At 45.1% G+C, this 24,156-nt stretch overlaps 2 protein-coding genes across 5 annotated transcripts; both read right to left on the reverse strand.

Moving 5' to 3' along the window:
- Positions 1-684: 684 nt before the first annotated feature.
- Positions 685-7,601, reverse strand: LOC115404581 (sodium- and chloride-dependent GABA transporter 2-like). The gene is made up of 15 exons (XM_030113988.1): positions 7,546-7,601; positions 7,070-7,261; positions 6,245-6,379; positions 6,003-6,143; positions 5,823-5,910; positions 5,617-5,749; positions 4,746-4,880; positions 4,016-4,119; positions 3,703-3,827; positions 3,445-3,557; positions 3,171-3,308; positions 2,037-2,139; positions 1,806-1,906; positions 1,560-1,730; positions 685-1,433 (listed from the first exon to the last, which is right to left on the reverse strand). The coding sequence occupies exons 1-15, from the start codon at positions 7,550-7,552 to the stop codon at positions 1,284-1,286; spliced, it is 1,836 nt and encodes a 611-aa protein (XP_029969848.1). The 5' UTR covers positions 7,553-7,601; the 3' UTR covers positions 685-1,283.
- A 1,093-nt stretch (positions 7,602-8,694) lies between these two features.
- kdm5a (lysine demethylase 5A) lies at positions 8,695-24,038 on the reverse strand. Of its 4 annotated transcripts, none has more exons than XM_030113986.1 (29): positions 22,836-24,038; positions 22,018-22,095; positions 20,563-20,685; positions 20,194-20,364; positions 19,862-20,047; positions 19,293-19,371; positions 19,116-19,207; positions 18,858-19,016; positions 18,490-18,609; positions 18,240-18,398; positions 17,856-18,037; positions 17,561-17,723; positions 17,342-17,461; positions 17,053-17,247; positions 16,764-16,945; positions 16,500-16,624; positions 16,222-16,372; positions 15,955-16,075; positions 15,579-15,755; positions 15,038-15,216; positions 14,644-14,962; positions 13,976-14,536; positions 13,708-13,866; positions 13,272-13,400; positions 12,894-13,041; positions 12,529-12,749; positions 11,914-12,387; positions 9,417-9,600; positions 8,695-9,346 (listed from the first exon to the last, which is right to left on the reverse strand). In XM_030113986.1, the coding sequence occupies exons 1-29, from the start codon at positions 22,980-22,982 to the stop codon at positions 9,192-9,194; spliced, it is 5,259 nt and encodes a 1,752-aa protein (XP_029969846.1). In that variant the 5' UTR covers positions 22,983-24,038; the 3' UTR covers positions 8,695-9,191. The 4 variants fall into 4 exon arrangements, with proteins under 4 accessions (XP_029969846.1, XP_029969845.1, XP_029969844.1 ...); XM_030113985.1 differs by having other exon boundaries at positions 8,695-9,349; XM_030113984.1 differs by having other exon boundaries at positions 8,695-9,352.
- Positions 24,039-24,156: the final 118 nt, after the last annotated feature.

Genomic DNA, 24,156 nt, shown 5'->3' on the forward strand with positions numbered 1-24,156 from the left:
ACAAGATACAACAATATTAATGATTAGACCACAGCTTCAATAAACAATGGAGGCCCAGGGGACTCCAGAGCAATTTGATGATCAATATCTTGCTCAAGGACACTTCAATATGACACTTTAACCAGCAATCTTCCAATTGAGAGATGACCATTCTGCCAGCTGAGCCACAGCCGCCCTACCTCAATATATTCTTTAGGGAAAAAAACATGAAAATAAATAAGCAAATTTAACTGTGAACTGCAAAATACAACTTTAGTTGTTCGACTGTGCAGAAAACGGACAACTACTGACCGTTGGGGCCCTGAGCCAAGTCAGAAGAAAATTAGTGACAGAAAGAGGGAAGTCAGTCAACCACATGATGAGAAAATATGGCGAAGCTGAAAGGTTAATTCCAGATTTCACATTAGTTTGGCATATTCTTGCACACCCAAGTAGGGGATAAACACTTGGTTATTGATTGAAATGTTGGGTTGCAAATTTTGTATTTAAATTTTAAAAGTTCTCTGAAATAAAGGATCCTTTATTGACAACAGCAGGGGACATTACGCATGAATAGCTGCTAGAAAATGGGTGTCCCAACCAGGGGAGTGACAGGAACCACTGCCACAAACAAAAATATAATGAATTTGGATTTGTGGATGTAATATGACAAAATGTGGAAAAGTCACTGTACTCTGATTCTGTATAACATAAAGCTTTATTCAAAACCATTTTTACAAGAGTAACATTTCTTTGTACATTTTATGTTACAGTACAAAAATCAATCTACAGTCTATATGTCACAATTGTCTCGTTAGTGTTCTAATTCCATATTATAATTTTCAGTACTTTTTACACAGTTTCATTTATTCATAAGTCTGAAATAAAGCGTCTCAATGCATCCCAATTTTTTTCCCAAAACACTAAAGTAAAATGGATTTAATCATTCAACATAATACAAAATATAATACAAATACAACGATACAATTTCTTACATACAAACATTGTACTATGTATATCCCAATTTAGTAATCAATGTAATAATCAATTTTGGTCAATTCATTTACTGCATTCCCTGAAAACGATCTCATCCACAGCAAATCTAATTCATGGGATGGGTAATTTTCAAGTGTATCACCTCAATGTTCAAAAATGCCAAATCCATTCCATCGTTAATGTATGATCTCCTGAGTCATGCGTGTCTGTGTTAAAGTAGACTGTTTGACTCTTTCTTGCAAGGGTGCAGTGAAGTCCAAGATGTGACTGCATATGACAGGTCCCATAGGTGCCGTTGCTATAGGGCCTCATAAGTTTTCATCGGTCTCAGAGACAGGGAAGTAGCCGTTTGTTGTCTTGCTTGCATCTCCCTCAGGGGCAAAGATGGCCAGCAGCTGCTCCTGCTCCCTCTTGGTTTTGGGCAAATCATCAGACGGTGTGATGAGCAGCTGGATGCGCTTTGAAAACCAAAAGATTGATCATTGTTTGGATACTAAGTTGACCTTTGGCGATCCTTTTTTTTTTTTTTCAGATAAATATTGCTTATGTCTGGCTTACTCCCCCTGCTGTATGGATGAACTTACCTCTCTGAGTGTTCCCTTGGTGGTGCTGACTTTGTATATCATCCAGAGTGGGATGCAGACCATAGAAGAGAGAGCAAGCAGCCACCCAATAGCATAGCCCCACCATGGGTACACATATTCATTGTTGTACTTTAGAGGAGTGTATTTAATGAGGGAGAAGGCAAAAGTACCCTGCAAAGACAAGATGGCATTCATGACTGAGGAGCGAAGACCTCAGGATCGCTTGATGATGTTACTGAAACTCACAATACAGGTGGCAGGAGTGAGGAACAACCAACAGATTTTGATGTAAGGTCCTGGGCGGTAGCCAATCATGTCCTCAATGTTATCGTAAAATCGGTCTGCACCTGGAAAAACACATTAAAAGCATGCCTTATCACGCTGCGCTGTCCGACTCGCAGCTGAATTCCTGCTCGTACTGAGGACAAATGCTTACAAAACATTTAAAAATTCCCCCACGCGGTGCGGTTTGCTTACCGTAGACCCATCCGATGCACACGGTTTCAAAGATTGCCATGAAGAGCAGACACATGCCGCTGGCCGCATAGTAATCAAAGAGCTGGAAGACATACATGCCACCCTAGAGGGATGGAAATCACAGAGATGTAATCACGTAGTTATGATGAAAATATGACATACAGCTAATTTATTTTCACTGATAATACATTGAAACTGAGCAGAATTTCCGTTGATTCCTTTACGTTCTTTTTTATGACGTGTAAAAGAACATAACTTCAAAAAAAAAAACTTGAATTATCTCAGGTCAAGTGTTTTCTATGTGATTAAAGAACTTCACAGGCTTAAAATTCAATTTTTAAACCACATTTAACCTCAGAGGTTTTATCTGGTGTAAAGATTCCATATTTGTCCTCCAGTTCAAGAGGGAACAATACATTACATGAAACAAAACATGGATGGAAAACAAGATTTATGAGTTCAGCAGGCAAACTGAAAACGGCACGTTATGTCTTCAGCACCAAGTGAAAATATATTTTAGGCTGCATGATAGGAAACTATGCACCAATTGCAAAAATATAGAGAAATAATGATTATTTATTTAAGCCCAAATATTGGGCGCTTGAACTTTAGCTCTAAATTGGGAGCATTGGATACCAATGCTTGAGACTTACCTGAAAAGTGTGGTAAAAACCCTTTGACATGCTTGTACTTACAAAATGATGACTTGTTGACACCTCTGCAGAGCACTCATGCTTCCAGCTGTGCAGAGGTGAAACCATGTCAACTACGTTGGACTCTGACCAGAGTTTATTTCAGCAGAACAAAAGCATCCAACCACCCGTTGCAACCCCCAGTCAGTTAGTTTAGTATGTGCATTTTGTGTCCACAGTATCATGTGATCATTGAAAGCTTATTTAAGCATTTGATCCTTATAGAAAATAAAGGACATATATATATATATATATATATATATATATATATATATATAAATCTCTCATTTTGCTTGCTGATTGCACAATATGCTGTGATTTTTATCATGGGAATACAGCAGAGAGATTGCGCACAAAACTTTGCCGGCGTGCGTGCATCTGTGTGTATACAGTCTGCATCTGTGTGTGTGTGTGTGTGTGGTCTCAGACCATGACTCCCTACCTCTGTCAGCATGATGAGGCCAAAAAGGTAGGAGACAACAACCAACGCTAAGAGGAAGAGCTCCCTGCGGTTCTTACGTCGGAGCACAGTGGGGAACATATCAACAATCGCTGTCACCATGCTCTCAACACACACAAACTGGTGGGAAGAGTGCACAGAGAAGGAAAACAGGATGAGGATTAGAAGAATATACGCAACCGATGGAAGCTACAGTAATATGTATGTAGATCTAGAAGTCTGTCAATCATTGTGGGGATAATGCTAAGATCTCTACCTGGCTGTCCAGCCCAAGAAAAACAATCATGATGAAGAAAAGTGCGGCCCACAAAGGAGAGAAAGGCATCATGTTCACGGCTCGAGGGTAAGCTATGAAGGCCAAGCCGGGACCTGCACAGAAACAAGGCGGAAACTTTAGGAAGCATGGAGGTATGAGAGAATAACAAACTCTGGGTTAAAGATTAAAGGGAATGATGAAATTAACTCTGTCTTCTGTTCTGTGCTGTTGCTGTGACTCAGTTTGTACGAGCCTCACCAGATTCTGCCACCTCAGAAATGGGGACGTTTTGTTCGTAGGCCATGAAACCCAGGATGGAGAAAATGGCAAAGCCTGCCACAAAGCTGGTGCCGCTGTTCAGACAGCACAGCGCCAGGCAGTCTCTGCAACGGAGCAGAATCTGGATTAACACAAACTCACTGCTCAAGAAGGCTGAATAATGAATAACTAAAGAAAAAAACACTGCGTTTAGAAATCGAGTCTTTAAAAGAAATAAAAAAACTTAAGTTGTGACTGTTGAGTAATTTCTCAGAGGACCTTGAGCCTCATGAAACAAGCAAAGTTCACATACTTGTAGCAGTTATTGTTGTATCGGTTGTAGCTGCCCAGAGCAGTCAGCGACCCCAAACAGATGGCGTAGGAGAAGAAGATCTGTGTGCCGGCATCCATCCACACCTAACACACACACATACACACACACACACACACACACAGGAAGGATATTTACACATTAATTCAAAGCCAGCTCATTGAAAAACAGCACACATGCACATTCTCCATGGCTAATGTATGTTAAAGCATGTGCATGCAGAATTTCACGTGGCAGGGTTGTATGTACATAATGACTGACTGATGGAAAAGCATAGTAGTGGAAACCTGGAGTGCTGGCTCTGGCCATCTTGTTTCTGAACATTTATTAAGAAAGCATATGTTCATGAATATACAGCATGGGAGATCAGGGCGGGTTGCAGAGTGATTTGGTTTTTGTTGCCCTACTAGGGCAACCCTGGCTATTTGACTGTGAGCGTCTCAGTCTGGGTAGAGCTTATGTTTACAGTCTCAATGGTGTCCTGGCCCTGCAGTTGATCCCTGCAGTCCGTGCGTCTTTCATGGAGAGCAGATGGACCCAGCAGAAACTCGGCTTCCCAGCAGAGAGCCATGGGACACCTGCACTCGGTGCAGCTCACCCACGGACAGCACAGCGGTGAAAAGTCCCTCAATGGGACTGTCTTAACCATTTTGTCACTATGAACACATATCACATGCATAAAAGCAGATTATCCTGCTTGTGATTACCGTACCTGTGGGTCTGCCAGCCGCCCCAGGTCAGGGTAGAGGTAGAACTGTATGCCGATGGCGGCACCGGGCAGGGTGAGTCCTCTGATCAACAGCACGATCAGCATCACATAGGGGAAGGTCGCAGTGAAGTAGACCACCTATATCGAAACACGCACACACACATACGGGGACGTGAACAAGTGAGAAAAAAAAATGAATCAATAAATAACAGATGTCATTTTCATGTGCACCAAAACTGTCCTAGGTCTAAACAAACAAACCAGGATGTCACAACCCAGATATGGCAAATAAAGGATGAGGGTTAGCAACGAAGTAAAGCTCAAATCTGAAAATTTTGTAAGTTTATTAAGATGTAAAAGTAATAAGTGTGTATGGTTTTCAGGCTGGTCCAGCTGGACCAGTGTCTTCATGTCCTCAGACTGTAACTGCAGCCTCAAGAGGACAGGGTGCTGTTTTCCCTGAAGTAAATTGCTAAATTGCTAAACGGCTGGATAAAATGTATCTTCCCTGCATAGAAAACAAAGCTGTTCACCCAGGAGACCAGACAGAAAAAAAAAAAAAACCCCTAAATGGATTACACTGCTTTCGTAGCCAACAAAGCACTTCACATTATTAGTCACGTTCATCCATTTACATTAATGGTGTCAGGTGCCAGTGTCTCGTTCAAGGACATTTCGACGTATGGACTTGGAGTAGAGGGGGAATCAAACTTGCACATCCTTTAAAATGTCATTAAAGCAGGACTGTAACTACTCAAGTACTTAGAATAAAACTCACACTATCGATATCTGTTGAGTGGTGCTTTATACTACTACTTTTTACTATTTCTCGTTCGCTGACATGACCGCAGATCCGGTGCACCCTCTCACCCACCTTTCCTGTGGATTTGACCCCCTTCCAGATGCAAAAGTAGCACATGGCCCAGGCGATGAGCAGACACAGAGCCAGGTCCCAGTTCAACGAGCCCATGTGCTCAATGCCTGGCGAGATCCTCAGAGCTCTTCTCCTGTTCAGGAGAAAGGCAGACGAAGTTAACATGGACGCTGTATTGTCGAGAAGAGGTTTGCCTGGAGACTCACTCCCAGAACTCGATGACAGGGGAGGTGGCGTTCAGGTTGACAGTCAGGTTGAGCGAAGTGTTCCTCCTCTGAAACTCCACACAGTTTTCTGTTGGAAAACGATCAAATGGAGACATTTGTTTGTATTAAGGGCCATCTCAAGGCCGTATCGCCCGCCGCGTTCTCATCTGCAGCCTTCACCTGTGTTCCATGTGTTGTTGCAGGATGACCAAGGTAGGTCCCAAGAAAAGGAGAAATACAAGTAGAAGATCCCCCAGGCCAGAACAACGATGTAGTAGAAGTTCAGCAGAGTCATTATCACCTGGGTGCCATAGCCAAGACCTGCACAAAGACCAATACCAATCAATACCAGCTGATTGAGTCAGAGTTTTAAAATGTGGAGAGTTTTTTCCAGTGCGCCACACTGGGTTCAGTCAGCTCACCTTCAAACAGAGGACTGATCTTCCTCCAGGCAGTGATTCCTCCCTCGCTGGTGTACTGACCCAGAGCGGCCTCCAGGAAGAAGACGGGAACGCCACACGTGAAGAGGAAGATCAGGTAGGGGATCAGGAACGCACCTACGTTCAGGGAGAGTAAGTTACTTATGTTCATGCTCAGTGTTTTCCGACAATTAAAAAGGAATGAATTATAAACCTCATGCCAAAGACGTTAGATTTATATGTGAAATATCAAAAATTGAAGAAGGATGAGAAATAAGTGACTGACAAATACCTCAAAGCATATCATATCTTTCAAAAGGAAAGTAAAAAAACTCTGTTTCCCATGTCATTTCCATGTTTTCATCCCATTTTTTTCCCCCCACTGTGTTTTCGGCAGTTTCATTTCACCAGACAGTGTCGCCGTCGCCGCCGCCACCTCCACGTTTGCGTGGATGCCCCGTCGGGTACAGCCGGGGACGTGCGGCCTGCTCAGATTTCCGCTTCCCTCGGCGGGAGCAGCTGCTGCGAGCGAGGAGCAACAACAGCTGTCTGACCCCGCTCGGCCCTGAACTCTGACCGAGCCGCCCCGCCGCGGGAGAACGAGGGCCGTCCAATTTAGCAGCTACACAAGCATGCCCTAAAGCAAAGGGGGACCTCCTATTTTCGGTGTGTTTTTGTTAATTATGAATTTTCCCATGCATCTTTTTCTTCCTCCCCAATTATGAATTTTACTAACAAAAGCGTTCTAGTACCCCACAATGCCTTGCAGGTGTTTTCTTGTCGTACATTCACATCTTTTTTAGGCTCCGTGCGCCACTTCCCGCTCACCTCCTCCGTTCTTGTAGCAGAGGTAAGGGAAGCGCCACATGTTGCCCAGGCCGATGATGGACCCGGCGACCGACAGGAGGAACTCCGTTTTGTTGCTCCACTGGCCCCGCTCCTCCATCTTCACCTCAGAGGGGGGCAGCATGTCCACGGCGGAGCTGATGCCATTGGAGAGGTCAGATTTGGCAGGGTTTCCTGCAGGAGACGAACGGGTTCGCGCATTAAGAACTGACCGCTTTCTCAACTTTCAACTTTTGAAACTTTTATTAAAGTTGTCTAATACAAAACTTGCATGATGAGGGGAAATATTAGAACAATGGCTTCGGCTGTTTAATGCAGAGAATTAAAGATCAGCTTTAAAGAGCTGCTCCATTCTGAGATTTTAAGGTCTTTTATTACACATAATTTGACACAAAATACTGTGAGATTAGTTAGAAGATAAAGAAAAAAAAAATCAGTGAAATAGCTGCTCTGCTTACCTTTCATGGTCCTGTCACTTGTTCTTTTCGATGCAGCTCAGGTCTGCAGGCTCAGACTGTATCCGGAGATTTGTCTGTTAATGTTCAGGTTTTAGTATTTAACGTGGCCGCAGAGAGGGGCGGAGGGTTGTAATGCTAAACCCAGGCACAGCCCCCAGTTTCCCTCCGAGCGCCTGACCCCTGTCCACGAGCAAAGTACATCACCTTTCTTCACTGGCGACGCGAGATGCAGCGCAAGAGTCCCGGGGCGCTCGACCTGTGAGCCCGTTTCACCTCTGCTGAATAAACAACGCAAATAAATGTCACATAAAACTGCACCAAGGAAAACAAGATTACGGACACTCACATTTGCATGATGTGATTTCACATCAGTAAAATTAAATTTTTCACAAAACTATTGAAGAAAAAAAAAGGCAAAAACATTAATTTGAATTATGAACAGCATTCAAAGCATAATTCCTCAGACGAACCAAAAATGAACCAAAATCACACAAACTCCATTTGTATTGTCACCAGTGTGGATACAAAGCAGGAATATTCAGTCACAGGAATAAACTTGTTTTCACATGGTGTGAAAAGTATTTAAGGAGAAAGACTTCATGCTGGAAAAATAATCATCATAAAAGTGCAAATTAGCAAATCACGCCAAATAATAGCAGTGACGTATTTTTTCAGCTTTTGAGGAGAACTCCAGAACTTTTCTTTTACTTGACTTTGAACTTCAACTTTGATGGATTGAAATCGAAGCAATAAAAGTTGTCACGTTTCTAGTTTCTTTTTTTTTCCCCTCTTGGTCCTCGGTTGTGTGCGATTGTCCATTTCCAGTTTTCTCCTCATGTCAGCACTGAGGGGCGTCTCTCAGACGGAGGCTAAAGCAAGCCTCGGTCAGTTCACGCCGGATTTGACCTGACTAAGTTAAGACTGGACATCAGCACAGACGCCAGCCCCCAGCCCACACCCACCCTGTCTGCATTTCGATCCTTTCCGACTACAAACCTTTTATTTCAGGAGGTGAGCATGTAGAAAACTGTCAGACTTCCACTTTAGTATCAGAGGTAATCATTAAAACAACTGAGATTTAAAAAAATAACTGGGATTGGGGCTGCTGGTGATACTGAGGAAATAAAAGAAGAAGAAAGTCATTTCAAGATCGTTTGACTAGGAATAGTTTATTAAAGGTGAGAAAACAAAACAAAAGCCACAAACCATTTGTTTAATTGCTTGAAAGCTATGTACATTATAAATAATTCCACTACATTACAACCATTTGTTTCTGCTAATCGTTTTGAGACTTAACGCGTTGAGATGTTACAGTCTGAGGTTCCTGACGGGGGGGACAGACGGGGGAGCGTGTCAGGATGTCCCGGGGCTGAAAGCCTAACTGCCTGCGGTGAATAAACAGCTGAATTACGGGAGGTGAGTGTTTGTTGGACTGCAAGTAGATATACCAACACCTTGTTACTGCTCTGGGGGGGGACTGGTGAGAAGCTGTCGAGTGTTTCTACACCTAAGACTGCAGCAGGAGGACTGAATAACACGTTAAAGACGACACGGCCCGGCCGAAACCACACAGAACTTTCCTCTTGTGCTTCGTAATTCAGACAGAACGGCTCCCGGCGTGACCCTCGCCTCCGACGGGTTCATTCTCAACGGGTCACGTCTCCCCCCGGTTGGATCTCCAGCCCAGATACTGGCTTTTGATTGAGGTACTCAGTCATTGGGCCACTTCTACAAGCGCTAACTGCCCTGCTGGGGCTCTTGCTGCTGCTGATGTGAAGTTGCTGGGTGTAAGTGGGCGGCGGCGGCGGACCACGAGGCCATCACCGACGACGAGGGGACGGTCTGGATGCCGCCGCCGCCGCACATCGACGTCGTGAGAACGACCACGCTCTCCTCCGCCACCTCCTCCACGGTCATCCCTCCGCCGGCGCCCGTGGCCTTGCGGGAGCAGTCCATGCAGATGTAGTCTTCGTTCTCCGCCATCTCGCAGGACACGCCCACGCAGACCTGGTGGAACCACTCGTCGCAGCCGCCGTCGCACTGCACCCAGTCCACCTGGAGACGAACGCAACAGGAGAGGTGTTGGGAAAACCAGCGGCAGTGTTTTTGGAAGAAAGGCTTCATTTCACTCTAATTTTTAACAGCACCAAAGACAAGTCAGTCAGACATTGTTTGGTTAATGATGGCGAGACGCAGAAAAATTAAATCTACCAAGCAATATCAGCAACGTCACACACAAACAAACAACGAAATCAGACTGTTTTGGGGAATTTGGGGAGTTTTCTCAGGTAAAGAAGTAGCAAGCTAACCTGTAATCCTAAAATAAACTGACCTACAGTCTGCTGGCTGCTTCAGACATGCTTTAAAATTCAGAGACTCCACAACTTTCTCTGAGAAATCCTTCTCCACCCAGAGAAACACATTTACAAACGTTAACGCTCCACAAAAGAAAGGGCCAGTTGCTTCAGCCAGTGTTTGAAAAGGACTCAATCAGAAAGTTCAGAACAAAGTGTGCAGAAATTCCTCTCAGACGGCTCAGGAACAGCAATCGCCACTTGTAACACTTCTAAATGTAAGACATGCATTTAATTCAGAGTGATTCACTCTTCTTTTTTGTTTAAATTTCAGTTTGGGTGCAATTGGAAAGAGACTTTGCAGAATACTGTTTGATTAAATCCAGTTTTCTGTGTTGGAAAACCCATAAAGAAGCAGTAAGTTGGGTTCTTAAACAGTTTGTGCCTCTTCACTAGTAACTTTTCTCTGCTTTGCCACAAATTTTGGGTAGAAAAAAATGACTGCAACCACAGCTGCAAACCAGAATCGAAGATTTGTACAGGTGTTGTGTGCTGAATTCCATTAATTTTTTTGAAGACCCCATGAAACAGTTTTTTTCCCCCCCCCCACTTCAAGTCAAGGTTGTGTTTTTAAAATTTTATAAAGACGTGTGCAAGCAGATATTCCACAAAATCCAATTCACTATGAATGCAAGAGCTGAGAAAACTCACAGCGAGAAGAGATGACGACATAAAAATAAAAAAAAAGGTAAATGTCATGTGGAATCACTAATGTTCATTCTCTTTTCCAAGTATTTGGCACAAACCAGGATGAAAAAGACCATCAGATTTTAGACAGAAGGAAAATGCAGCTCACATTTTCTGAGGTCATCAAATAAGGACTGATTTTGAGACGAGAAATAGCCGAGGAGTCACTGATTCATCCAATCTGGTTCAAAGCAGCGCCTTCACAGTTTCATCATCCCCACGCCGCTGACGGAGTCGAAGGCCGGTCGATAACTCGACGCTGATTGGCCGCTCTGAGCACACGCAGCGGATGGAGACGAGCCACTGGTTAACTCGGCGGACGGCCGGCGGCGCTTTGTGTCAGATGGACCACACCAGGGCGCCCGGTTAATACGTTATGTGTAACTCTCTTTAAGGTGTTCCAGTGCTGTTATCAGCTGTTGATATTCAAAAAGGGTTACATGATGTGCATTTGGAGAAATGTTTGTCATTAACTCTGTCGTAAGCAAACAAAGGTCATGTCACCAGCAGAAACACTCAGATGGAAGAGTCGGCAGGAGCCGGGAACAACCACCGGACATTTAAAAAAAAAATAAATAAAAAAATAAAAGCGTGTTTTACCAAGCACTGTGAGCGAGTGTGAATAAAAGAAAAACGAGGTAAATAGAAGGTTACTCTGATAAATAATCAGGATGCGATAATCTTTAAGAACAGGGTGGTCTAGACTAATTTTAGTCAGTCTCATCTGATCTCAATTAGGTCAGACCGGTTGTATCTTTCAGTAAGTATTTCATAAAAACATTTCCCTCTATGTTAACGCAGATAAGTGTGAGTACAGTCTGAAATCATTCACATTTCCCGCACTTCAACAAAAAGGTATTATGAAACACTGCAAAATTTCTTTGGAAGAAAACTATGCTTGCATTTTTTCATCAATTCACCCTGACTCTTTGGATTTAACGTAAGTGCAACTTTTCTCAAAAATGCTGTTTTCACTGCAGCATCCTTTGTCTGCTAATCTTTCAGTGTCACGAGGAAAAAGAAAACGTCACTTAAAGATCATACTTCTAAAATGAGTCTGCATGAATGAAATAAAGTGCTCTGACAATGACTCAACACAGGACCGAGGTTTGAGAGGATGTGCAGTCACATGATGCCCTCTGACCTCTGTTAATTGCTAATCTGTTGATGCGTCCATCAATCATCTATGATTCACCTCCTGTGGCTCTTTCGCGGCAGCTCAGATCTGGATCTTAGGTACAGGCGTAGGGGGAATACAATTCCATGGAAAACGGTCATTATGTAACTTTATTAAAATATTTAGGGGTGGGAAGATGTGGAACCTCACCTTATCTTTACAGGGTCTCTGGCAGTTCTTGGCTGCACACACTGCGTTCTCATCATTGGAGTCCTCTGCTCCCGACCAATCGTACTTTGAAGGAATGTCAAGAATCTTCTTCTCCTTCCTCTTCTCCAGTCCTTCCCTGATGGCCTCCGCCTTGGCGGCTGCCTTCTCTTTCCTCTTCCTCTCCTTCTCCTCCTTGGCCAGCCGCTTGGCCAGCAGCTTCATCTCCCGGTTCTTGTCCAGGTTGAGCTTGAGCTTCTTCTTCTTCGGTTTACCTCCGAGGCCCAGTTCGAGACCGACTCTTTTCAGCTCCTTGGATTTAGCCGGCCGGATGTCTCCCATTGTGGAAGCCCCGCTGGCTGCCGCGGCGGCCATCAGCATGTGGTGGTGCTCTGCCCTTTCCAACTTCCGTTTCCTCTTCTTCTCTGAATCTTTGATCTTGATCTTCAGCGGTTTCTCCATCAGAGAGTCGTCAGGCTTAAGAAACAGAAACAAACAAAACATACATCAATCCAAATCAAAGTGTCTACATACAGCAGATACCTTCCTCTGTAATTCAACCTGATCGGTGTTTGCGTCTGCGCGGCATTCAAGTTGTGTAATTAATGGCCTCCGTACCTCCATGACCTGCAGGAACCTCTCTTCCGAGGGAGGGTGCGTGGCCTGCAGGATCCTCCAGATGTGCTGGGTCTCATCCAGGGACACCTCCAGCAGGTCTCCCAGCATCATCAGCTCCTCCAGCTGGGCCTTGGCCTGCGGGGACAGCTCCAGCACCGGCGGCTCCAGAGTGCGGGGGACCAGCGGCGTCTTCCTGGGCTGCTTCCTGGGTGTGCTCACATCTGAAACACCAAAGGAGACGATGGAGGCATTTAATTAAAAAAAATTAAACATAATTCAAGCGCTACATAAACAACAACAACAGCAGGGTCAGCAGATGGATATTAACAGCAAAATCAATCTTAGCGGATAGAAGTCATCCTCACTTTGCACGCAGGACTTGGAGGCTGAGGAGTAGGCGTGTTCAGCGCAGAAGGACGGCGTGGCGGCAGGCCACATGTGACTGACCACCTCCTCAGATTTAACAGGAATCTCCTCATCGCAGAACAGGTAGGGCTTCACCTCGCCTGGGTCCTGCAGCCAAACGATATCAGGGAACAACAGCAACAAAGAAAAGTGAGTTCAAAAACCAAGCTTGATTCTGGCTTCATTTACGAGACTTATTTTCCATTATTACGATAGAGATCTGGGACAAATGCATATTTAAGATTACTGTAGTTTCCTTCTCCCTAATAAGAACTGATGTCTTCAGAATTGGATTGCAGACCAGTATTAATTTTTAAGACTCCTGTTGCTGTACAAACCTTCATGTCATAACCATAAGTTTCCCTGATGTCTTCATCTGAATCCGTCTCCTCATCGTCGTAGTCCACAGACGGGCGCGGGGACGTGGCTCTGCTGAACCCCGACTGCTGAAACGTTTGGATGTGGCCCTGAGAGAAACGCACACAAACACACCACAGCAGTTTCATAACATGCAAAGAAGAAGCTGAAGCATGCTGAAGAACAAAACTTTTTGCCCAACAATAGTTTTTATGGCCTCCAGGCACTGAAATTCAAAGGGACAGTGCTGCTTTTATGGATGGATAGATGGATGTTAGCGCCCTCTTCTGGAGCACTGTGTGATTGCATTCAAAACCAACCATGGCCCATCGAAACAATTTCAATCAAGACGAGTGTTTTAAAAATGTTATTATGGAAATTAGAGAGCGCAGACTAAGTTGCGGGATTCTGAAGTACCTGCAAATCGGGGTTGGCTGCAGCTTTCTGCAGCTCAGCGTTGATGATCTTCTCCGTTTTCTCCCGCGCCGCCTGCTCCACCATGCGCTGACTTAGTACAGACAGCTTTGCCAGCGCTGAGGACAGCTCGTCTGTGGCAAGAGCCTGCCGTGCTCTGTCCTGGTAGAATAAGTTCCATCCAAAAACAACTCGTTAAAAACAAACGGCTGAAACATTGCTGAAAGATGAAAGGAAAAAAATAAAGGTACAATCAGACGCATCTACACACCTGCCAGCTCATCGCTCTCTCTGTCAAACATTGCAGAGCTTCTCCTTCGGGCAGACGCACCGGCAGCTTCTGTAGCGAAACCAGCAGCGACAGAATCGTCTCTAGTCTCGGCCGCCTCGACCGCTGGCACAGCGGACACAGGAATTTGGACTCTTTGCTGTTGCTCTGCCACCCCACGCCTAGTTTCTTCTGGGTTCCCGTCTTCGGCAGCGGCACACACGCGCCGTGAAACCAGTCCTTACACAGTTCGCACTGTAGCATGAAGCCGCTGGCAGTTTTTCGACACAGGCAGAACTTGACCTCCTCGATGCGGTCTGCCATGGCCATCTTGGCTAAATTGGCGGCCCGTAGCGAGTGGATGGCGTCCACCTCTTTTTGCTCTTTGGCTTTAAAGGCTGCAACAACAGTCGAAGGGTCGCGCACCTCCTCCAGGCTCTCCTCCAGGTCACTGAGAGCGTCAGGATCGAAGCCGCCTCTCTCCTTCTCCATCAGCTCCTTGACACGTTTTCTCTTGCTCTTGCTGTTGCCATACACTCCAATGTCCACACGAGGACTGAGAACCTAGAAACACACATAATTTAAAGTTTTGCTTCAAGGGAATGGGATTTTCAAAAATTTAGAAGTCATAGAACTGGGTGTCACTTTCGCTTCATCCCCTGATGGCCCACCTGAAGCAGTGTGTAGGTAGAGTTCTTCTTGAGAAAGGTGCGAGCCGTTCTCTCTCTCCAGGCTCGGGCTGCAGCCACCTGAGACTCCACTTGAGCCAGCGGATCAAGCCGAACGGGGATCGATCGACCCCTTGCCAGCAAACTCTCCAGCTGCTCCAAGTAAGCGTAGCTGCTGCCACTCTGGATGGCCTCCACCTTGGCAGACCAGTCCTTGGCTTTCTGTAAGGCCTCTCGCAGAGCCAGAATATTAGGCAGATATGCTGGGATATTCCGGGCTTCCAGGACTATGCTCTCCAGGGTTACCATGCTGTGACGAGGCCTGAGGGCAGGAACAGTAGATATTAGGAAGTAATGACTACTGAGGGTATAAACTGTGCTTAATGTCAAGTCTTACCTGGCCTGCAGGCAGGCACGAGCTTTATCCTCCCATCTCTCTGAGACGGTGAGGATCTCCTGGAGTTCAGCCATGGCCTTCTCCACTGCGTGGTGGGGAGCCAGGCCCACGCCAGAGTCGATCAGCCGCTTCATCAGCTCCAGAGTGACGCGGTGGGGCTCAGCGAGGGTAATGCGCACCTGGGGTTTGAGAAGGAAATCCACAATAAATATTTAACTTACTCACACCAAGACACCAAGAACAAAAAGCCTCAGTAGTTATAATGATCTCTTTTTTATAAATGTTTTATATTGTATTTTCAATTGTCATAGTTTTTTTGTTAAAGCGCCGTTCATAAATTTAAAGAAGAAAATCTGAACAGCAACGTCACAGCTTTTTACAAACCAGACGAAAGTGCTGGTTATTCTCATTATCACAGCATGAATGCCCCGCTGTGCCGAGCCCGAGCACAACAGTTCTGTGTGCTGTTAAATTACACCACGATCACAACAGCAACTCATTAAAAGCAGGAAAACAGTCTGCGGCTCTGATGAAAACTCGCCTCGTCGAGCCAGCGAGCCTGCTGGAGCTCCTGTTTGAGTCTTGGCAGCTCTGGCAGCTCGACGTCGAGCCCGCTGCCCAGGTCCAGCAGCGCCTGCAGCTTGGAGGAGTCGGGCATCTCGTCTGACAGCGCCACCTGAGAACGCTCGTGGAAGTCTTCCACGTTCTCCAGCAACTCCTGATTACAAAGGAGGTGACAAGAGACACGTTTAGAGGAAAGGAAAAAGATGGGTAAAATGGCACGAGTACAGAAAGAGGCATCAGGAGAAGAACTAGCCGACAAAACAGTGACTTCAAATGTTTGTTTGTTTTTTAATTGACATTTTGGCGGATCACGAGTGTAGCTCAGCTCAATGGATTTACAAATGAGGACTCACTTTGACTTGCCGCGCCTGACTGATGATGCAAGGCAGCCTGTAGAGCTGGTCCACAAAGGCTTTCAGCTCATCCACAGTCAGTTTAGTACGATTGCGACTGCTTTCGGAACGCAGGCGGCCACTTAGAGACACACAAGAAAAAACAACGCAAAGATTTTATAAGGAAAAAAACAGATGTTGTGTATGTATGTGCTGATGATGTGTCCCCAACTGATTGCCTTTCAGTTGGATAAAATTAAGGAGCGAAGAGGGTTTGTGTCAGCAGACCTGTGCCGTTGCTTGCGACTGAGCAGCAGCTGGGCGACAGAGGAGCACGTCTCCGCCTCTTTGACCATCTCCCGCAGGCGGCGGAACAAAGTGTTTTCAGGATATTTTCTGTCCTCTGCATCCTCCAGCAAAACCTTGAGCTCAATGAGATCTGGCAAAGCCACAGACGCAGGGAAGGCATGAATAACTGCGGACAAATAATTAGCTGACAACAACCGACATAGATTCTATCCAAATTCAGCTTGATGTGCATTTAAATACTGGGGGAAAAAAACCACCTTTCTTGTTTTTCTGGTCAGCAGCCAAAGCCTCATTGACCCTCTTCCCCCATGTGTCGTAGGACTGCGCCCGAGTCTTCACTCCGTACAGCATAGAAGGAAACTCCTCGAGATCGTAGCGATATCTAAAATACATATATACAAAGCATAAACATGAAAAGATCTTAGTGTCATACTTGAGTACAAATTAAACCGTACAAAAACAGATTCATTAACTATGAAATGTATTGTGCTTTAGATATGAAAACACTGTTTATTGCTTACCGAAGACACTTGTTGCCGAGGGGACAGTCACAGAGGTCTGCCGCGTGGTGCAGACACACCAGCCGATCGGGGCTGCAGGAACACGTCAGCGCCGACAGGAAACAGGTCGTCTTACACTTGTGGCACTGCCGCTCATCATCTGGAACAAGCTCAAAGACCTCTTGTTCTGATGAAAGCACCCCCTGCAGGCGAGACAGAAACATCATCTCACCAATAAACAAAGAAAAAAAAAAATAAACAGACACCAACTCTCTGAAGCATTGACTTGTTAGAGGATGGAGGCTTTCACCATTTCCTGGACAGCCTGTCGCAGTTTGGTCTCTTCTTCCATCATCTCCCCAATTTCTTTGAAGACGGCTGCAGCTAGCTCCACGTCCAGGCTCTCTGGATCAGCGGCCATCTTGCACAGCAGCTCCTCGTGGGAAAACACACAGTACCGGTGGAGCCGCCGGTAATGAGCAACACACTGGCGACCCATTGGTAACTGAGGGACAGAAGTAAAAGTGAGAAAACACATCCCAAAAACATTCCTTTAAAAAAAAAAAAAAAAAAAAAGATGAATGAGTTTTTCCCCTCACCCAGTCCGCTGTGCAGAAGTTCACAGCCTCAGCAAAGTTATAGCCCTGATTGAAGCCGCTGTGGTAAGCTCTGGGAAAAGTAACCACAAACTCCCCTGCACATTGATTTGTTCTGTACACCTGAAAGGAAAACACACATGGGTATCAGACCGACAACTAGTGCCAATGACACAAACATCTAAGAACATCAAACAATAAGCTGGGACCAGAGCGACATACGGGGACGCCATGTTCCATGAGGACGTTGGGATTCATGATGGTGACCAGCTGATGGAGGAGGTCAGGCTGGGAGTCGAACAGCTCCGGGGCCAGCTTTTTCATTACAGCCTCCAGCTTCTCCGCTGCAGAGGCTGGCACCCCATACCAAGTCTTAGGTTCACCCCTACAAATCAGATAAAGAGAGAAGAATCACCACATTATTTGGGGGTACACTGGTAAAAAGATAAACAGAAAATGAGATCAGCCGCAGGAGCGTCTTGAGATTTTTCAAGCTGAATTGTTTGTCCAGTCTCACCAGTGTAAGAAATTGATGGAGTAACTCCAGTGGTCCTCAATGTGCCAGCAGAACGAGGAGAAACACATGCCCACGTACAGCCAGGGCACCTTCATGCCTGAGATGTCTACGTTGATGTGGGTGAGCACAGACTGCTCGAGCACAGGCATGTTGTTCAAGTTCCAGCCGGAGTTGGCATACTCCTGATAGAAGACGGAGAAATAAAGAACCGTCTTTTAATTATCTCAGAACAAAGACCTTGTTTATACTTGATGTAAAAGGAAAATGTATACACCCAGGTGAGCAATTTGTTCTTCAGAAGGACGAGTAACATTTGATCAACTCTATATTACTCATATAGCATTTCTGTTTTCAGCCGGTGGCTCGTGGAAGCAATCATGTCACCTCCTCATCTCCAAGCAGCCTCCTCTTGCCGTCTCTGACAGGGAACCCGCTGCCGACGTCCTTGGAGCTGATGTCGGCGCCGTACTCCACAATGACGTCCTCCTCGATGCTGCTGACCAGACGCCAGAACTCTTTCTCTACCAACTCAGTGGGAACCATCTGAGGACAACAAGTACACCAATAAAATCTTTTTTTTTCTCTCTCTTAATCACTGACAGGCATGTGAGCTGCTGGACAGATGTTTACATACATGTACAGGCATGTTGAAATAGTCAGACTTGAAGTGGTCGGCCATCTCCCCAAAGCCTTGCAGAGTGTACTCCCTCACTGCCTGCTCGAAGCCAAATGCCTCCCTGGGCTTACTGCACTCCTGGGAGGGAACAGAAACACCAACCTGAATATAGAATTGAAGTACACCATGCACTGTCAACACAGAGCATGTCGAATTACACCAAAATGAAAAATAAAGAACAAAAAAGAATGAATTGAGTCAATCAATTTTGACAATTGAAATTTTTATGTGCAGACAATAGTACCTGAATCCAGACACCAAAGACAATCACTCAGGATATGATTTGAAATATGAGGAAATCTTTTACAACCGTATGTTGTTATTACCTCAGCAACACACTTCGGGCATCGCCAGTCCCCTTTGGGTATATCCTGCAGCGGTGGGATCAGGCAGAAGGTGTGGTAGCTGTCGTCGCAGCCGTCGCACAGCAGCAGCCGGTCCTCCTCATCGCCTCGTCCGCACACCAGGCAGAGATAGAGGTCAATCTGGGGGGAGGTAATGGAAATTGTAGATCAACGAGTCGTGTAAAATGAGATAAACATCAACAATGGTGCAAAGTCTGAAGCGATTTGAAAGCTACTCACAAAGTTCACCTCCAGAGTCTCCTTGCGAGGCCTCATTTTGATGGCAAAAGCCTGAGCTTTGAGGTGACGCTGCCGCTTATTGAATCCATCATCTAGACAAAAAAGGGGAAGACTGAGCAAGAACAGAGAGAGAAAAAAACAGGATATAGTCTGTGTCTCTTACAAAGTGACACTTACCAGCTGATACAATCTCCAGGCCGACCATCTTGGGGCTTGTTGAGAAGATTTTGAGGCCTTTCGGCTCCTTGTTTTCCCTCTGGAGAAACAAAACAGCACATTGTGAAACAAAGCCATCTTGCTAAAAGGTCACACTTTTCGGAGGGCCTCTTGTGAACACGCCTGCTGCAACAGGGAGTTCAGACAAACAGAGGCAGGACAAGACAAGCAAAAGATGCCAATGCTGCAATGACTAAACTTTGATAAATGCGTCACTTGTGACCAGGAGTATTATGAAGAATTAGTCACTAAAATAAATTACCATATCAAGAAACTGTTTATTACATTGGAAAAGTTAACTTGGGTTGAAAATAAGAGTGGGCGATATGGCAAAAATATGTCACAATTTTTTAGCATAGAACAATTTTTCAGCATAGAACTGTAATACAGAATGTACTCTCCAGATGATTCTACGATCTCTCTGCTTTGTCAGATCATCAACATGTTCTAATCCTTCACAATCTAAGGGTTTATTTTTGCTTTGTGTTATTAATTCAAAGCAAATTTTTATTTGTGTTTTCATGTTGTACCTCAGACTTCAGGCGCCTGGATCGTCTCTCAGGCAGAAGTCGATCTTTGGTTTGTGTTGCATCGCCGTCCCTGTTTTTCTCCTTCTCCTCTTCATCCTCTTGTTCGTCTTCCTCCACCGCTTCTTCACCAACTCCCTCGTCCATTTCTTCTCCGTCATTCCCTTCATCATAGAATCGGTGGCGGCCCTGATTTGAAAAGGACAGATCGAATCAAATAAAGTTTGGGAAAAATCTGTCGTTTCAGAGTAAGGGATTGGTTGAAGACCATGGTTCATGACCAGCCTACTGCTCCATAGAGATTCACAAGATAAACTGAAGTCAGCAACACTCACAGTAAGTGTTGCCCCTGACTGGAAGAGCTCATAGGGGTAAAGTATTCTCTCATAGTGTGAGCGTAGAAGTGAACCGATGCCTTTCCCGGGTGGAAACCCCATTCGGCTCGACACTTTGGACCATGTCTTGTCTTTACACACCGTCTCAAAGCCGCCCTCAGATGAAACTATCTGCAATGCACAGAGGAGTTGTACGACAGTCATAAACAATGATAATACAAAAGAAAAAAAAAACACAAAATACATTCAAATTTTGAATATTAACAGAATTTTTGAAAAAATGATCAATACTTGAATCACACCGTTTACCAAAAAATTAAGTTTCATATCTATTCCACAAACTGCAAACTAAAACTGATCTGGTTTTACCTTGCTGAGTTGATAAAGGTCCAAGATTTTTCTCTCCACGTGAGGGAATCGAATCTTAGATCCCTGCAATTCCCAGAACTTTGCAATCTGATCCAAAAAGTTGAGCTTAACCCGAGTGAGAGCCTTGACAAGTGACCGAGAGAGAGAGAGACCAAAATCACAAAAACAGAACGTCAGTGTTGGGCAGATATGCTCATTCAGACAACCCAGGCAACAGTGTGGATGAATCACTCTGCTACAAAATTGAAGCTCATTGTCTTGTCATGTGAAAATCATATAAGCCTCACGACAGAAATGTCTTGCAGCCCTGAACAGATAAAGCACACACGTCTCTCCCTCGAAGAAGAAAAGTTGTATTTGGGGAACATTCCATGCTTGAGTCTTTCTGCTTTGAATTGACACATTCTGACTCTGAATGTGTAGGTTCTCAATTGTTTTCTTTCACAGTTCACAAAAAAACATTTGAGGTTAGTTGGGGTTAGGGCTGCACGATATTGGAAAAAACTGACATTGCGATTTTTGGGGGGCTTGCAATATATATTGCGATATTAAAAATAGAAGAATTTTCACCAGATGACCTGAATAGCTCTATTTGGGGAGATGGCCACTTGAGAGAAATACATGGTGTTTCATACCGCTTGTCAAGCGTGGATCATTTTTTAAATCCCTTTTTAACGATCCACTGTGTTCAATGGCACCATGTCTTTCGCTAGGTAAAAAGTTATTGCACCCATGATTTGTCGATGCTGTTTGGAGTTCCTATCATACGGTGTTATGCCTGCAAAGGCTTCTGTAATTGTTTTTTGAGAAGATGAAGTTTCACCTGGGGTCTTTGGTTTTGCACTGGAATTACAGGAGCTTGTGATGGCGTTTCAAATGGTCCAACAGGTTTGACGTATTACCTCGTGTTGAGGCAACCACGACAAGGCACTGTCGGCAGAGAACGTTTTTTTTGTTCCGTATCATCTTTTTTTATAGCCGAAATACATCCGAATTTCACATGTCGACCTTCTTTTGGGGACTAAATCCTCTGTTGCTTCCTCCTGCATGTCGCCTGTGTTCAGAGTGTTGCCCCCCCCTGCTGTGGAGGAGGGAGGGGGGCGGCGAGTGCCAAGCAGGAGGGGAGGGAGAGAGAGCGGCTGTGCAGAGCATGGAGCAGCTTGCTGCTTTTACGAAGCAAAACAAAAGTTTAAAATAATAATAATAATAATAAAAAAATATTGCACATCCTGCGATGTGGCCATTGCACATGTGCACATTGCGATGGCGATGTTCAAACGATATATTGTGCAGGCCTAGTTGGGGTCTTGATTTTGTAGATCGTTGTGAATATGTGATGTTTGAATGGATGGATTTGCTTCTATTCCTTATAGTTTGACATAGATGAATAACATCTAATTGCAACAATGCTGTTTTAATCATCTGAAAGCATTTTTTTTTTTTTGGCACACTCACCTCTAGTTCATTCAGTCTTTGCACTCTGGGAGTGAAGCGGAAGTTGCGTACATCACAGGCAAAGGGAGGCTGCCAGTCCTGATAGACAAGAAAAAAAAAAAAACAAATAACAAAAACAAAAGCCTCAGTGAACCAACTTCAATAACCAGGAAATGACAGCAGTAACACTAGATATCGCACACAAATCACAACTTCTCATGAGAGAAGAACACAACACAATACAGTAAATGCCTTACACATTCCAAAGTGATAATGAGCTTGGTTTTGTTCAGTTCAGCTCAGCTTATAATTTTCAAGTTGAATAATCAAATTTGATCACTGAATGATCAAATCTTACTTGTCACACAGACACAAGAACATAGATATCTATTCTGATGCTTGCATGTGTCATTGTATGCAACATATTAAATAAGCTATTAATGGTGTGACATGAGCAACAGGCCTGCTTGTGGGCCAGTGTCGCATATTGGCTGCTAACGTGGTGCCGTCGTATCTTTCGCGATGTAATTTAGCTAGCCATAAGACAAACATTAACAAACGATGAGTGAGCAGTCCCAGTGATTAAAAATCGCAATACTTAAAACTTTTCTGAAGCACGCCAACCAGTGTCACGCAGCTCCCAAACATTCCCAGCCAGTGGCAGAGAAATCAAGGCTTATTTGACCTCTATTAGAGTAGCCTAATGGAAACTAGTAATGTCTTTGCCTTTCGCAAAATTCACGCAGGCCCAAAGTGAACCAGCCAGCAGCCAGCGCTGCAAACGATAAACAAAATAAACCCACAGACTTTAATCTCATGCTCAGAATATGAGAGTTTACCTCCGGTGGCCGGATCTTGCAGATCCCCGTTTTCTCTGCGATGGGTCGGATCTTGTTGATAAATCCTAAAGGATCCGAGAAATCCTCCCAACTCGGTTCAAACACCGGGCATTCAGGAGGTGGGACGAACTCGGCGAACGCAGACATGTCGGGGTGTTTCCAGGCAAACTGTCTCTTTTATATAAAATAATGTGAGTTAAAAAGGAAGGAGCTGATCTCAGCAGTTCATGATTTTTAGCAGTGATGATCTTCTTGGGGAACTTCCTCCGTGTCCATCATGATCCGTCAAATCTCCCCCAAAATCAATCACTTCAGTGTCAGAGCATCCCGGCGGAGAGCCATAATGTGGTATTACAAAGTGGATTCAAACACACAGCGAACAAGGTGTCACTGATTAATGTTTGTCCATCATCCGTGAACCAGCGGGCCAGGCCGAGGGGAGTCCTCACTAACACTGCCCCTACCTGGGACGGAGGGCAGGGTCAGTCCGGAACGCCACCATTTCTCCCTCTAACGACGGCTGCACAATGAACACAACTCCGCTGCCAAAACTTGGGGCGAGGGAAGGGTGACAAAAGAAGTTTCCCCGACCAAAACAAAACAAAATCCACGCCGGCTTTACGACTCCGCCTGCGACGTGTTTATGTTGCTAACCCCTCCGTCGCTACGTCTCCGTAACTGTGTAGTACACGAAATGTTCACGATGATGCATTTCTGACAAAGTTATTTACAGTTAGCTTCGTCCCGTGCTATGCTGCCGACTAGCTAACAGAATCACATTCGCTCCTCAGACTTCCCCAAATAAACGGTGACGTCCGCGTCCATTTCTGCCGGTGCCTCCGAGCTGGACCACAACAACGGGAGGGCTAGCTGCGGATGTACGTCGTTGACTGGTGTCTCCACTCTGCTCATCGACCTCCATTCATTGAAGCACTTCGGGCGACGGGAAGCTAGCACTCGGCTAATTTGGTGGGCTAAAAGCAGCTTAGCCGCCGCAGCTCGTTGCGCAGCTAACATTTACGATAGCCGATTAAGTCGGTAGAACAGGGCGCCTGACTTTGGCTAAATGGCTTTAATGAGTTCATATTAAAACATAGCAATAGCTCTGTCTTTTTGTTTTCCTTCAGACGACTTTCGGTCTCATTTAGCGTCGTCTATCGATGCGGTAGCCACATTAGCAGACGCGTTAGCTACGGCTTAGCAAGGCGGAGGTAGCTGAAATGATGCCTTCAGGCACACTCGGATTTTTTTTGTTACTCACGAGCGCTTCCTGATTATCACACTTTGAGCTGCATGACTTCCACAAAGATGTTTTTCAACT

Source organism: Salarias fasciatus, chromosome 17, assembly GCF_902148845.1.
Source record: "Salarias fasciatus chromosome 17, fSalaFa1.1, whole genome shotgun sequence".
Taxonomy (NCBI): Eukaryota; Metazoa; Chordata; class Actinopteri; order Blenniiformes; family Blenniidae; genus Salarias; species Salarias fasciatus.

Excerpts from the sequence above, each read along its gene's own strand:
- LOC115404581 (XM_030113988.1), bottom strand. Across the intron at positions 6,144-6,244 it reads GATCAGTCCTCTGTTTGAAG|GTCTTGGCTATGGCACCCAG; the intron begins GTGAGCTGACTG and ends GTCTTTGTGCAG. Across the intron at positions 1,434-1,559 it reads CCAAGGGAACACTCAGAGAG|CGCATCCAGCTGCTCATCAC; the intron begins GTAAGTTCATCC and ends TGGTTTTCAAAG.
- kdm5a (XM_030113984.1), bottom strand. The coding sequence starts at position 22,982 with ATGTCTGCGTTCGCCGAGTTCGTCCCACCTCCTGAATGCCCGGTGTTT. Across the intron at positions 19,372-19,861 it reads CCAGGCGCCTGAAGTCTGAG|AGGGAAAACAAGGAGCCGAA; the intron begins GTACAACATGAA and ends TTGTTTCTCCAG. Across the intron at positions 19,208-19,292 it reads CCTGGAGATTGTATCAGCTG|ATGATGGATTCAATAAGCGG; the intron begins GTAAGTGTCACT and ends TTTTTTGTCTAG.